Source organism: Leucopleurus acutus (genome assembly GCF_964270905.1).
Source record: "Leucopleurus acutus genome assembly, chromosome: 6".
NCBI classification, from domain to species: Eukaryota; Metazoa; Chordata; class Mammalia; order Artiodactyla; family Delphinidae; genus Leucopleurus; species Leucopleurus acutus.
Genome location: NC_139149.1, coordinates 62,065,938 through 62,081,246, shown reverse-complemented (window position 1 = coordinate 62,081,246; position 15,309 = coordinate 62,065,938). Strand labels below are relative to the sequence as shown.

Sequence of the window (15,309 nt, the reverse complement as noted above, 5' to 3'; positions counted from 1 at the left end):
AGGTTGCTGCTTGTCCTTGCTCCTGTAATGGAGGCCTGGCGGCTTCCAGATGGGCAAGACAGATTTCAACCCAGCCCCTCATGATGGCACACCAGCCAGAAATCCCCAAGACTCCACTGAAAGCATTAAAAATAACACAACCAAAACCAAAGAGAGGAAGACACACAAGTGGGGAGCTGCGAGGAAAATGCGGTTTGGGCACAGGCTTAACTTACCAGGCTGAGACTAGAGGGGAAGCTCACACCCACTGACAAATCAATTATGTTACTATCATGGGGGGAGGGGGAGAGGGGACCCTCCTTCTTCCCAACTAGGAAAACAGTACACACAGTCTGGATTATCACTCCCCTGACCACTGCCAAATTTCAGCACAAAAGACCCCCTTCAGCTTTTCTCTCCCATTTCCCCTCCCCTGCTCTCTACCACCCAGTCAACTGACCCAAACAAGCAGTTTAACAGGAAGACAATTTCACCAAAGTCTTTCATTTCCACCGTAACATATTTCCAAGTCAGAAAGCAGAGGAAGTACACTCGTTTCCAGAGTTTATTGCATTATACATGCGACCAGAACATGCACAGAAAGGACAGGTTGCTGTTGTACTTCTACCGAACCATAGATGCACCACAAGGGAAAGGCTACAAGGCAAATTCTCAATATTCCATCTCACCAAGGACAATTGCTAAACTCATTTGCAAAAAGATACATTGTAATGTGCTTTTTTAGTCCCTCCCCCCAAAGCTTGTGGGTTTTCTTAATCTTTTTAAAATATATATGTAAAAGTACTTTTAAGTACTGGATGTACTCAAAACACCATGAGCTCATGGACTAACCACACACACAGACCTTTTGTGTTAGGAAAAAGTCACATTGCTGGATGGACGAGTGGATTGATGGATGCTCTACAGTTCCAATAAGTTAAGACCCAAACGAAAATTCTCAGTAATAGTTACCCTGCATTACGACGAAAAAAATAATAAATTACATGTGCTAGTTTATATATATATATATATATATATATATATATATATACTCATGGGGATTACAGATCACTTGCAGCACGAACAGAATGACCCCAAAGTCACATTCTAGCAGGAAACAAAAAAAAACAAAAACAAAAAAATCAAAAAACAAAGAGCAATGAAGGTTTTGTGTCCGCCTTCCCAGTCCTCCAGCACTCGGCCCTGGAAGTCGGTGCCCCCTCTCCGATCCTGGCCTCTGACGGGCCTCGGACCTAAGAGAAGGTGAGGTTGGCGGTCAGTTCTCGGATCCGGTTCTCTCGGCTCATCTTCTTGAGTTTCATTCGGCGGTTTTGAAACCAAATCTTGACCTGCCTGTCGGTGAGGTTAACGCTCTTACTGATCTCTAGGCGGCGCTCGCGGGTGAGGTACATATTGAACAAGAACTCTTTTTCTAATTCCAGCGTTTGGTGCTTAGTGTAAGGGCACCTCTTCTTTCTGCCACTCTTTGCAGTGAGCCAATTGCTGGTTGGAGTATCAGACTTGATTTCCTCTAACAAAATTAAAGGGAGAAGAAGAAAAAAATCAAGAATTTTTTTTTCTCTCAGTCTGTTCAAATGTACCCTTGGCCATGACCCCTCTGGCAGCCAGGCCCTTTGGGAAATGCTGGTATTACACATTACTCACACGAAGTAGGCCCTGGAAGGGATTTGTAAATGATGCCAGATTAGTTAAAATACCCCCAAATGACACGATGGGTGGGTACTCTTGCCCTCTGTGTCAGTGTTGTCTCTCTCTCTCTCTCTCTCTCTCTCTCCTTTCTGACCTGCACAAAATATTAGTACAATAGTAAACTTTCAGGATCTCACCAGCAACATTCTAAGTGATCATCTTACAACAGGACTAGAGTGGAAGAAGCAAGTCACAGCCTGACAAGCCTACAAACGCCACTGCTTCCTCAGATCCTCATGTCTGCCTCTTCTTTCCCACTTCTCCTAGGCAGGCAGGGAGCCCCGCACAGCCAGGTTTATAGGTACCAATTCTCTTTCAAAAGATAACCGAGTACACCTTCTCCGCCCTGCTTGGGCATCGTTGTGTGCCCAAGAATTTCCTGAATTCTTATGCCTTCTTGCCCCCACACAAAAACATTCTCCCAGAAATGTAGCTCCTTGCTGTGGCCCAACTCTGAGCACTGGGGGAGAGGATCAGGGGCAGAAAAGCCAGAGCCCCTGGCTCTTTGCCCTGCCCAGCCCTCAGGCTGGCCCTGCCGGGTGGGCCACACACATTCCATTCTCTCCCCCTTCTGCCTTTGCCCACTTTGCAAATGGATTGCAAAGCTTGAGGCACTTTCCCCAGACAAAGCCAAGGTTACCTAGCTCCGCAGAGGCAAGGAGCCCTGCTCTTTCTTCGGCCCAAGCACCAACCGGCCCAGCTACCTCATTCCCCTTGCCGCCCCCAAGCTCGCAGGATGCGGGGTGCATACACTTGAACACGAACACGGTGCCTTGGACCACCTTAAAATCATCATTGGGTGAAAGGCAGGGCTGGGACTACAAAGCTGAGGAGGAGAAAGGAGGTTCTGGGGCCGTGTTTACCAGCCGCAGGTCTCATTTGCGCTCTTTTGTTGCATTTCAGGTCTAGCTCAGGAAAAATAAACCCAGCAAGCCCTTCCTCTGCCGGGGCGCCATCAGCGCGGGGCCAGGAGTAGCCAGGAGGGCGAGGGCAGCGCGGGAAAAGCGGAAACCATCTCGGGACTAAGATTGCCCCTCTAAGAGCGGGGAGGAGTGGCACTTGCCAGTCGGGGCCCCAGGCTGCCGGGTTCGGCACTGGGCACCCAGGCGTTCCCTCTCTCTGCCGGGTTCCCGGGCTGCGCGCCCCGCTGGGGTGGCAACTCTGCTCATACCGACCTTTGCTTTCCTTCTCCTGTACTTCGGGACTGGACACGGAGACCTCAGCCAGGCAGCTCCTCTCTTCTGGAAGGCCGCCCTTGGCCTCGGGGCTCTCCACCTGGGAGACTTTGGCGGGCTCCTGGCCACTTGCGGGCTCGTTCATCTTCTTTTCCATCTGCAGCTGGGCGGCCGAGAGCTGCGGCTTGGCCGCGCCACGAGGGTTGAGCTGGAGCATGACTGTGGAGCTGCCTTCGGGGCTGTTATTGTACTCTTGGGTTTTCCCGGTGGCGTAGGTCTGACTCAGTCTAAAATATCCAGGGACAGGAACCTCAGGGTTCTCAACGGGACAGGACTCAGGGACCAGCCTCTGGTACGAAGGGACCTCAGCAGAAATGAGTTTGTTGCGCTTATCAGAATACATGCAGCAATTGGATTCTTCCTTAATGTTGGTGGTGAAGGAGCAAGTAGGGACTTGCTGTGTAACAGGTTGCTCTATTCGACAAGATCTGTTCGGGTCTGTCCAACTGTCTACTTGAGGTATATACGGATGCACATTCATACCCATATTTTGGTGGTTCACTTCTCTTTTGGCCAGAGACGGGAGTAGTCCACAGGTTTGCATTCCATAGGTCCCCATGTCTGCGCTAGGTGGTGGCATGTACATGCCGGCGCTGCTCGAATAAAAACTGTCACTCCTGCAGGCACTGATCAAGGAATCTACTAAAAAAGTATTAGCAGCAGGAGAGCTGTTGGGAAAGGACATTTTGGGGAGGAATTTGAAGAAGAGAGATTGTGTCCTTTGTAGGCTGACATCTCTACGAAAACATTCCCCGTGTAATTGTGGATGCCTCTGTCGACCACATGACAACCAAGCCAATGAGATTTGAAAATGGCCTTGAGCCGCAGCCTCCTCGCAGGTCACGTGCTCCAGAGCCCGGCCAGCCGGCCGCGTAAGCACGGACAACAGCGACATCTACTACGCGCCCGCGATAGTGCGCGCTGGAAACAACCGGCCCAGCACACTCCGCCGTCCGCCAGCCTCCCGGGGCTCGCTCGGCCCGCCCGCCCCACTCGCGTCCCCCACTCCAGCCGCTGGGCCCCGCAGGCGGAAGGAAAGGCTCGGCCCGAGGGGTCTCCGGGAGGACACACGCAGGGAGGGAAGCCGGGGCGCCGTGGCGCCAGCACACAGAAGCATTCTCCGCACACGCCCAGGCAGAAGGCGCCCAAGAGGGCCGGGGCCAGGGCGGGGTTGGGGGCCCAGCCTGGTTCATTTTGTCCCAGGCAGCCTGGGAAGGTGAGTTGGATTCCCCAGGCTCTGAGACATACCACCCCAGGGGTCCACAGTAAAGAGGTCTGGTGCGGAGACGCGGCCAAGATATCCTGGGGAGCGGAGGCGAGAAGGGCCGCGAGAGCCGAGAGGCCACGCAGCTGGCCGGCCACGCAGCTGGCCGGCCCCGCGGAACCCCGAGGACCGGCCCGGCCCCGGCGCTGTCCTCTGACTCGGCCCGCCTGCCCCATCCCCCGGCGCCTCCGCGCCCCGGTGGGCTACCCGAGCTTTCGGGTCTCCGTGGAACCACACCCCAATCTCTGAGGGTCGGGCCGCTGGGAGCTTTCAGCCCGAGACAGTCCCTCGCCAGCAGTTCGCTATCCGCGAAAGCATCCCCCGGGTTCCCAGCGGAAGAACTAAACCAACTAAACCGAGGATTCCCTCCCCACACGCCCTGATAGTAGAGGGCAAAGAGGAAGGAAGAGAGAAAAGAATGTTTTCTAGGAAAGGAGGAAACTCTCGCCCTCAGACTCCAGAAGTTTTAGAAAACTGACTGGGCTAAGCAGGAGAGAGAGAGATGCAAAGGTGTCATTTGCTTCTTCTGCACAGAAAAATGTTTTCCTTTTATGGATTTTGTAAAAGAACTGGTTTCTGACAAGTGCAAGGCACAAAAGGTTGTGGAATTTATTAATACATATTAAGAAGAATCAGGGTGATCAATAAAATTCTCATCTACATTCTTGGGCTACTTGGTAATTTTCTGGCTTCTGAAGGTTTTTAAAGAGTTATACCCGCTATTGCCACACACGGGAAGATATTTTATTAACAAATCAATTGAGACTTTGTAAAGGATAAGATTAATAGTTTGGCGTTTGCTTTATGAATTATTGAAAATTATACTATTGATTTTTCCCCTTCGCTGCTAACCAAGAAGGTCAATTTTTGTTTTAACACAAATTGTCAAATATTAAAAGCACACTTTTGTCAGAAGTTGAGTTTTATAGTTTTGGACAATTCCTAAAAGTATTTGACATGATTCGATTCTGCTTGGGTAAGGGAAGGGAGGGAAAAAGGAGGTGGGGAAACCTCAGTCCTCTGTTTCCTTTGGTGAGGGAAAGTTCTATAAAGAGGGTTTAGTCTGGGGTTGTGGTCAACCTCATTAAAAGAACAACCACCAGCACCACCATGGAAACTCAGAGTTTTATGAGAAACTTCCTCCCTTGTTCTCTGGTTGCAGGCGGTGAGCGGTCCTTCGGAAGCCGTGGCCTCCGGGCAGCAGCAGGGAGCTTTAACCTTGATTTCCAAAGGCTTGCCCTAGACGAGGGACCCCGGCTAGGGCGCTGGAGCCGATCCGGCTTCCCGGATCCCCTTTCCTGCATCTGGGAGAGGAAAAGGGCCCTGGAAACTCTGATCGTAAACCAGTTCTCTGTCCAGGAAGGCATCCGTGTTTTCTTCTCCCCACACTAGTCCTGTCATGGGCTGGCCTTGGATTTCAGGCCCAGAGACTGAACTTGTGGGCAAATTGGGTTTCTGCCTCAGCAGAACTTTTTTTTTTTTTTTTTGGAACCTGATGCTCAGCCTACTGGGGGACAAAATAGCCCGCTCGCTCCTTCACAAAGACCTTTCCCAACAAACTCTTTGTCCACCCCTCCCCAAAAGGAATCTCCCCTGGCCTGGTGGAAATAGTCGTTGGACATTATTAGCGGCCTTGGGACAGCTTCGGCTGTCCCCTCACAGTGCCCTCGCCCAAACAATAACCCCTTTTAAAAAACTCCGCAGTGGCAGTGAGACAGACCTTTTAAACCTTTACGCAGCTGTTCAAATACAACATCATTGTCAGGTTAAAAGCCTGGCGCCTCTAACTGCTCTGGCTGCGGGATGCCGCGGATGAAGCGGAGGTTTAAACATTACCTTCGGCAGGGGTGAGTGTTTTTAAAGCCTGGGGGTGGGGGAGTGAGGAAGGCAGGGAAAAAACCCAACTTTTGACTATAGTCTGCTAAGGTCCTGTTCAAAGCTAACAGCCACTGACTAGCACCCTGAAATTTGCTTTCTCTCAAGGCGGAGATCATGATCTCAGCCACAGCTAAGCATGCCCAGGGCTGGACAAAGTGCCCGCTGCACACGCTCGTGGCAGGCGCCCTGACGCCAGCCTGGCGCCCCAGCACTGTCCTCCCTTTGCTTGTTGGCCACGGGAGCTGCTGGGAACTCCGTTGTCCAATTCTCTCTATCACACAAGAGAGGCAAGAGTGTTCAATCTAATCGAGAATTTTATGCCCATCAAATGCCCTTTCATAATCTTTATTTATACATGAGTAAAACATCAAGCTAAAACCCAGCGATTCCTCACCGAACGGGTAGGTCTGCCATGAGCCAGGACAGGCAGGATCTGCCTTCCGAATGTGGGGGGACTTTGTTTCAGCTCCCTGTGCCTTCAAGCTCAAAAGTCACTCCCACATTGGATTTGGTTTTAAATAGGTCTTCTTCACTCACAGGGGAAAAATGTGTATCAGATATAATTTTGGATCTATTATTACAAAATTCTCTTTTATTCTTTTTCAAATTTCTGTCTTCAGACCAGCTCCTTGAGGCCAGAGACTGCCAATATTTCAGAGAGATTTTATTATAAAAATCAAGCAAAACAGAAATAATACAAGATAATGATCTGAGCCTGGGAGGATGGAAAGTTTGCCTAAGACTCTAAGGCTAAGATAAAGCAAATGGAATGAAAAAGCAAGGCTTTCAAGGCCAGGCTTTATTTTGCTTACAAGTATTTAATACAGCTACGTAGCTGCTGTTTTCGATCATCTTTAGATCAGTTAGAGCAGTTACCATTAATAATAAATCAATATTGCGCAATAAAGGAGATGAATATCCACAATTGTACCAAGACATCCTTCGCCCTGGCTCAGTTCTTTCCAGAGAAAAATTAAAAGGGTCGCTTTAGCAAGAAATTAGCATTTGTAATTCAAGAAATGGCTTGCATCTTTGCTCTCCTGTCACCGGGAAGAAGGGCAGCGGCCCTGGGCCTGAGTGGACCTGGGTCTAGGTTCACCCTGAATTTGGGCCCTGAGTGGCCTCTCAGGGCTGTGCCACTTTTGGGGGGCAGAGTGGATGGGTACAAATTTTAAAAGCTGCTTCCTCAGAGCACCCTTCCAGAGTGCACCGTGCATCTCCCAGCCAATGTGAAAAGAAATCAAGGGGGCAACTGGGGAGGCTAGAGAAGCCACCACCAATGCAAAGAGGGGTCTAAGGAGACATGCAAAAGGACCAGCAGTCTAGGGACCTCTTCCCTTTGCAGACACAAAAGACTACTCCCAATTTCCCTCCACTTCAGGATCTGAGACCTCAGCGACTCAAGACATGTGGCTATGCTCTATGAGCCCCACACGCTGCGAATGATCAAGAAGGGTCAGGTCTGCAGACCCCAGAAGTCCTGATCCAATTCCCTGGCCTTTTTCAGGCTCAATTTGGGCGCTGCTGAGAGGAAAGGAACTGCAGATTGCTAAGCATCCGTGGTCTGGGGGAGGCTGCCAGCCAAAGCCAAAGGTCCCTGAAAGGCCACAAGCGTCCCCACTGGAGCTGCCTAAAGAGGAACGCAACGACATTTGGGGAGGGGGGCTCTCACCCCACTTGGACTGAGGCCCGGGTTAGGCTCCCGGAAATGTCGATTCACAATAGCTAAGCTGGACCCACGGTCAGACAGGCAGGAGCCAGGGTATGCGTGGGGAACATCAATGCCTCTGGCTGGCGCCTCCCATAGGGTGGGGAGACTCATGGCCCCCAGCCTCCACTGAAGCAGATGCCAACTCCCAGGGGTGGACCCAGAATCTTTGGTCCAGGGCCTGGAGGGAGGGGGCAGAGACAGCGGGGCTGAGGAGGTCCTCACTAATTCCGAGGTTGCATGTACTTACAATGAACTTCGGGAAAGAAGGAACTGCCACCCTTCATGTTGGAACTTCCCTTTTGGACGGCGGATGGTGGCACAGGCCCTCCGCAATGTCAGGGGCTTTTCAGGGTGGTAGTGGGGTCGAGGAGGGCACGCAGTGAGAAAACTGCTTCCAAGAGCTTGTGCCAAAATCAAACTCGGCGCTCAAGGCCAGCAAACGGCTTGGAAGGCTGGCCAGGGTTCTGTCAAAAGCAAAGCCCGTTTGCTTCAAATGCATTCCCCATTCCACGACGCCTTGAAGTTTAAACGTTTCCCGGACTGCCTGACTTTCCCCGCAGCCACATTAGCCCAGTCTGGCCCGGGAGCCCCAACTCAGTCCTGCCTGCGCCTCCCGGTGCTACCGGTAGCCCCAAGCGCCAGGCACGACCGGGGGTAGGGGGATTCCTCGCGCAGAACGACCCGCTAGGTCCCCACGCGTCTCATTTTTCTGAGACCACACTCAGCTAAGTTGCCGGCGCCCTGATCTGTCTTAAACAAAAGCCTTTTAATTACCCCAGGCGGTCGGAGAGCGTGCAAGGAGGACGCGGTTTTGGGCAGGGGTGGTTCTACCTTCCTATGGCTCTCCACACTCAAACCACCAAGAAAATTGATTTCCGTAATTTAATTAACTCGCAGTGGCATGACCTATTTTGAAATGCACATATTTGTCTTTTAAAACCCTCTCCTCGACACCACCAGGTTATACCGAGGTATTCTTTGCAACAACTTTAAGAGGACAACGATTAGGTTATCTCTTGTTTCAGGAATCTGCTCCTGTTCCTCTGGCTTTATACAACTTCCCAACCTCACGGCTGCTTAGAATAAACAAACATCAAACACCTCCGCGATTTCTAACCGCTATTAGAATCCAGTATTGGAAAGATATGGTACCGCTGCCTCTCCGACAAATGCGGCTTCTGGAACGTGAGCACGCCCCCGTGTGGCTCTCCAAGGCCAGGCAAACGCGAAATGGTATCTCTAGGTTCGGCTCTCCTACGGTGGTGGACATACAAGCTTGCTACATTTAGACGCAGTTAGAGAGAGAGGAGAGAGAGAGAGAGAGAGAGAGAGAGAGAGAGAGAGAGAGGTGGAGAGAGAAAGAAATAAACCAGTTTTAATCTCCTGGAACGATCACATTACTAGGGCACTGACACTGTAACGGATGCCTAGAATTCCAAACAAAGGAATCCCCCTCAGAACGAAGTTATTCCACTGTAGGCTTTGTTTCTATTGCATCTTTAACCAAAGGTTGAGGAACATTTTTGGAAACAGTATAAATGTATTTTCTTTTGTTCCATATCATAGGAAGTGCAATAATTTATTTAATAGGGTGACAAATTTTTCAAATATAACGAAGTAAGTCTGTAATACCTTCTTTTTTCAAATACCTGCTTTTGAAACCTCGGTTCTTCATTAGAGCTAAAGGACTGCTATCTATGACTCCCCCCACAAAAAAACCCAAAACAATCTCAGCATTTCTTAGCTGTATTAAAAACATGCTGGTAGACATTTTAATATAACCAGTATTTTTAAAAGCAGTCAATTGCTATAGAATTACACAAACGTTTGAAGGGAAATTAAGGTTATTGATCCTGAAATCAGGAATTGGCTTAGATTTATGGTGAGCCCCCGATATGATTCTGTGTGGTCATAAACGTGTGTGTGGGTCTGGATGTATGTGAGCATGTGTGCATGACAGTGGGTGGCAGTTGAATATCACAGAAGAACCTTAAGGCACCTAATTATTCAGAAAGGTTAAAGGTGATGACCTTGACATTTTGGAAGTTCAAAGGCATACACTTATGCACTTATGTTTTTCCTTCCCCCCAAAAGCTTTGGTAATCAAAAAAATTTTGCATTTGGAAATGCATGCCCCCTTGGAAGATGCATGGGGTGCTGTGCCTCTCATGGATTTATTTTTTGACTTTGGGCTTACGAGAGGTTACGAGTCATAAGATTCACTTTATTCTTTTCAGAGAAAGAGAAGCTCTTCTCACTTCCAGTTTATTGCACATTTGCGGAAATCTCCTTTGGGCCCACCAGAAGGTGTATAATATAACCCAATTAAGCTGTTTAGAACTTTGGCTTTTATGGTGTTGTCTAGACAGTTCAAGGTTTTGTAAACAGCCTGGCCTGGCCCTGCAACATAAAGTGCAGTGCGGCCCCTACCACATTCTTTACCTTGAAGCAGTAAATGTGGTGAGAAGTGGATCTGCAGCCCTGGGCCCTATTTCCAGGGATGAGGGGTTACCTTCTCTGCTCCAGGCCCGTGTGACACTAACAAGGATCCAGGCCCTCTCCACCCACTGATACCTTCCCTTTAGCAAACTTTTTTTTCCCCAATGACAGGTTCTAGTTTTAATTTCTTCTTTTAAGGGAAGCTTCCTCCTTGACAGCTTGTTAAGAGTGAATTTGGATCTCCTAAGCAGTTTTTTTTTTTAAGTTTCTTTTGTTTTTTCAGGAATTCCAAGTTTACTACACTGGGGGTGGGGTGGGCAAGGAGATTTGTTTCTTAGGTTCCTGCTGCCCCAACCTCATGGCCTGAAGAAGGCAGCACCAGTGTGGCTGGCTCACGTCTTCAATTCAGAGATTCATCCCTAAAGTGATTTTTAATGCCAGTGCAGCCTAGAAAGAATGGGAGGGAACGACTCCTTATTTTAGCGGGATTAAAAAGCATTTCACTTGATTTTCAGTTGCTTGGAAGGGAAGGTTCTGGCCACTAAAATATCCTAATCAGACACTAAACTTCTTCAAAGAGGAAAATTCATACAGTGTATTGAAGCTGTAACCTCCATTTTACTAGAAACCATTTATTCACACAAAAGACAGTGACCCATGCCTTGATACGACAGACCAAAGGTACATTCCCCAGAGTTTAAATAATCTGCATTCACCAAGGGGAAGGGATTCGGTCCCTTAAACTCAGAGCAAAAACAAGCGCCTTCCAGCCCCTCGGCCTAACTCTCTACAGATCCCACAGCGTGCCCACGGGAGCTCAGAGAGAGGGAGGGAGAACAACAGCGCATTGGCGGCAAAATTGTAAAGGGACGTTTGCATTTACCATTTTCCCCTTATTAGGATCCGTTCGGCCAAGTCCCCGACCTCGTCCGCAGGCTGCAGTGGTCGCTGGGAGGTCCCGAGTTGACCGTGGGAAGGAATCGTGGAGTTCCACAGAGAAGAGGCGTCATTAAACCCAAGGACATTGGGCCTGCCCAGGGCAGGCTGGTGGGGAGGAGAGTGGGTGAGTGGGGCTCAGGGGAGAGGGGTGCTTCCTGGAGCTCTCAAAATAAGGGGTTTCCAGTGAAATACTGCAGACGGTCTCTGTTCAGTTTCTTTTCTTTCATTCTGCGATTCTGGAACCAGATTTTGACTTGCCGGTCAGTGAGGTTGAGCATCCGAGAAAGTTGGAGTCTTTTCTCTTTGTTTATGTACACGTTAAAGAAAAACTCCCGTTCCAGTTCGCGGATCTGATACTTGGTGTAGGGACAGCGCTTTTTTCGGGATCGCTGGGGGGCCACTGCAAGGCAAAAAGATCCAGAGGTGAGAGAGGCCTTTGCCTGCCCACCCCCCGGCCGCCCGCCCGGGCCCGCGCGAGGGCCAGGCCTCGGCCCGTTGGGGACGTCCCCTGCTGCCGCTGAAAGGCCCTGCCTGCGTCGTGGGGGATGATATATGGGCGGTCACAGTAGAGAGTGCGGGCGTGGACGTGTGTTCACGCCCAGCCACACACACGTGCACACACACACAAACACACACACACACACATACACACACGGCCTGGCATCGAGGTGGGGAAGCAGAGGGCGAGGCAGGCTCTGAGCTGGACTCGGAAGGGAGAGAAACACGAGCGCGCCGGGCAGCCAGCGGCTTGGATAAAGTCCAGTTCAAGCATCAAACTCTCCCCAACCCCCCACCCCACCCCTTTAAAAGCAGGAGGCTCGAGTGTCCACACTCACAAATTGGCTTAAAATCTCTCCTCCCTTCCTCCCTCCCTCCATGGTCTCTAGGACCAATCCCCCTCACCGCACGCACAAAACTGGGGGAAAGCTCTCTGCAGCGATTAATGTCCTCATCGAAGTCTACCTTAAGCCCACCTAAATTGGTTTCCTATCGTAAACACGCTTTACAACGGCCCGGGAAATCTTATAGGATGTATAAACCCCTTCGAACGCTTATAAAGTAGCACATAAAACTGCGCAAGCAGAGGAAGGCCCCCTCCGCCCTACCCCCCGCGCCCGCGGCCCCCGAACCCAGCCGCCCACCCCGCGTCCGGTGCCTACCTGCGCCGCCGCTCTTCTCAGCCCCCGCCTCCCCTGGGGGCACCTCGCCGTCGCCGCCCTCTGCCGCCCCCTTGGGCTCCGAGCCGTGGTTCGTCTTGGCGCAGGGACTTCCCCCACCGCCACTGGCCGCCGTCTTGGGGTTGCTCTTGTCGGCAGCGCCCTCGGGCTGCGGCGGCGCGGGCGGCGGAGGGGGCTGCGGTCCGGCGAACGGGGGCCCTGGTGCAGCCTCGTAGAACTGGTCGAAGCCCTGCGGCAGGATGCCGTTGCGGCCCACGGCGCTGTAGAAATTGGAGGCGGCGCCCGCGGGGCCGTGCGGCGGCCCGGGCGCGGCGCACACCGGCTCCGGCGCCTTGAAGAGCACATCCGGACGGCGGCCCGCGGGCGGGAGCAGCTCGCGCTGCATGGCCGCCTCCTCGGCCGCCGCCGCCGCCGCCGCCGCCGCCGCCGCCGCTGCAGCGTAGTAGGGAGCGTAGCTACCGGCGCCGCCGCCGCCGCCCCCGCCGGGACCGCCGCCGCCGCCGCCGCCGCCGCCGCCCCCTGCACCGCCTCCGCCGCCACCGCGGTATGGCCACTTGGCACGCTCCAGGCCGTAGTCGCGGAAGGCCACTTCGCGCACGGGCTGGACGTGCGGCGCCAGGTTGGAAGAGTAGGGGAAAGTCATCTGGCAGGACGACGGTTGTGACAGGAACGACGGCTTGCTGGCGAAGTCCGACGGGGCCACATAGTAGGCGCAGCCGGGCAGGTACATGCTGGCTGCGCTCGGGCCGCACTCGTCAAAGTCGTTCATGGCTCCGCGGCGTGCGCGCCGGCGAGCCCCGGGCCGCTCCCCGCGCCGCCAACCTGAGCCATCGATTGCACAAGAGGCTTGGGCCAGGATCAACTAAGCAAAAATCCCCACCGGGAGCTGACGTGCTATTCATCTTGATTGATTCTGGTGGTAATTATGTCACGTGACGCCATGGAGAGAAATGTCCTTATATCTATATCAGTGCTCGCCAACACACTCCGGGACAGTTCCTGGCGCCAAGACGCGCGCGCGCTGGGGGCGGATCGGCCTCCCTCTCCAGCCAGCTCTCCCCGGGCGCCCCCTGATCAGGCTGTGCCTCAGGCAGGTCACCTGTGCGCCGCCGTCGGCTGCCACTGCTGGGTGCATCTGCCACCGCCCGGCTGCGCCCGCCCGCGCCTTTAAGTACGCGGACCGAGGCCGGCTGGGAGGAGGAGGGAGGGGGAGGAAGGCGGAGGAAGGGGGAAGGGAAAGAAGCGGAGAGCTGAGGGGGGAGCCCCAGCTCCGGGCACAGGGGACTAGGTGTGAGGGTGTGAGTTTCCCACCCCCCACACCCCTTCCTGCAGGCGCTCCCTCCCCCGCAACGCCGCCACCCTTTTCAGTTTGCCCGCCGGGAGCTTGTTGCTTCTTGTTCAAGGGGCGTAATTGCGCCTCTCTCGGGGCGCCAGGAGCCCTGATTTACATATTTCTCTGCCCAGCGCTTACGCTGCGGAGTAACGGCTCTCTCCATGGACGACCGGGAGCGAGAATGCCAGCCTCAAAAAACTCACGCCAAAACCCTACCAGGAGCTCACCCTGCCCAGGGCCTCGGTGCCCACTCGGCCCTGTCGCCCTCTCTCCTTTCTGTCTCTCTTTCTCCTTCCTTGTCTCCCTTTATTCTTCTCACTTCTTTCTCTCCTGTCCTCTCTTCTCTCACTTCCCCGTTTCCTTTTTTCTTCTTCCTTCCTCTTATTACTCCCCTCCTTTCCTGTCTCAGTCTGTCCCCTGATCCTCTCCTCCTTTCCCCTAGCTATGTGTCACCGCCTCTATCTCTCTCCCTGTCACCTCTCTGCCTTTTCTCCCCCAGTGCTAAAGCAAGAAGGAACTTCAGCCAGCGAAGATACCCCGTGGCCCTCTAGAAGCTGGGGGGTCTGGTGAACAAAAGGATCTGGAGTCCTACTCTCAGGGTGCCTGGCTTCCCGCTTTCCCGAAAGCGGAGACAAAACGCCGGTGCCTCCGCCCTCCTCACCCTCTCTGCCTTATGGCCTGGACTGGGACCAACTAGCCTCACATCCAGCCCCTTCTCGACGTCGGAGCCCCGCCAAGGCCTACACATCCGTGCCGTGCCTTTCCAAGGCTCCTGCGGCACCCTAGGGCCTGCAGGGTCACTGTGGGCCCCCCGGAGGTCCGTTGGCTCTGGGGGGTGGGGGCGGGCTCTCAGAAGCTCTTGGCTCCTTCTTCAAGCCCCTCTTCTCCACTCGGCTCTGCGGGCCCCCCATCCACTCGCCCCAAGGCCTCAGTCTCCTCGGCAGTGGCTGCGTCCCTCTTTTTTAGCCTGGGGGGGGTCCAAGCGGGGCCTGGGCTCCCGCCTTGGGAAAGCCAGCGTTTTCCAAAGGTAAAATCAGTGTCTCAGAAAGAAGCTCCCCAAACCCAAATCCCAGAACCGTGGGCAGGAAGTTGCCCCTCTCCCCAGGATTCCTCTGCCAGGCAATCCCAGCACTGGTCCTGGGCCTCAGCCCTACGCCCAGGACAGGCAGTGCAGGTTGTGAAGACGGTTCCCACCCTGGCCCCGGCCGCTGCAGTGCCGGTGCCGTGAGCTCTGACCACCATGCCGACAGACAGAAAAAAGGCGGGTGATCAGAGCTCATATCTATTTTCTGGCCAATGTTTCCCCCCTTCCTCTTTTTTCTCCTCCCTCCGCATTCTCCCTCCCACTCTCTCTCCTCCGCCCCCCTCCCATCTCAGCTTCTCTCAGAAAACTGTGCAAACAGGTCGGTGGAACTGGAGGGCAAGAAGCCCCCCCCCCCAGAACTGCCCACCCTGTGTGCACCTTCCACGCAGCTGGCACTCTCGCCCTGATTCCAGCTCGCCCCCTTCTCCTTAGCCCAGCCCGCTGGCACACTTATCTGCCTGCCCATCTCCATCCGCGGCCCAAGCCTCTCTCCCTTTCGGGCTCGTAGTCGACGCCCCTGGATCTGTCTCCTAAAATGGCTCCCCGGACACTAAACACA

The 15,309-nt window shown here is 53.2% G+C and overlaps 2 protein-coding genes across 2 annotated transcripts; both read right to left on the bottom strand.

Moving 5' to 3' along the window:
• Nucleotides 1-1,232: 1,232 nt before the first annotated feature.
• Nucleotides 1,233-3,819, bottom strand: HOXD10 (homeobox D10; the record flags this gene model as incomplete). Its single annotated transcript, XM_082841927.1, has 2 exons — nucleotides 1,233-1,510; nucleotides 2,865-3,819. 2 exons carry the CDS (start codon nucleotides 3,817-3,819, stop codon nucleotides 1,233-1,235), a joined length of 1,233 nt encoding a protein of 410 aa, XP_082698053.1.
• A 7,500-nt stretch (nucleotides 3,820-11,319) lies between these two features.
• HOXD11 (homeobox D11) lies at nucleotides 11,320-13,102 on the bottom strand (the record flags this gene model as incomplete). Its single annotated transcript, XM_082841123.1, has 2 exons — nucleotides 11,320-11,555; nucleotides 12,316-13,102. The coding sequence occupies 2 exons, from the start codon at nucleotides 13,100-13,102 to the stop codon at nucleotides 11,320-11,322; spliced, it is 1,023 nt and encodes a 340-aa protein (XP_082697249.1).
• Nucleotides 13,103-15,309: the final 2,207 nt, after the last annotated feature.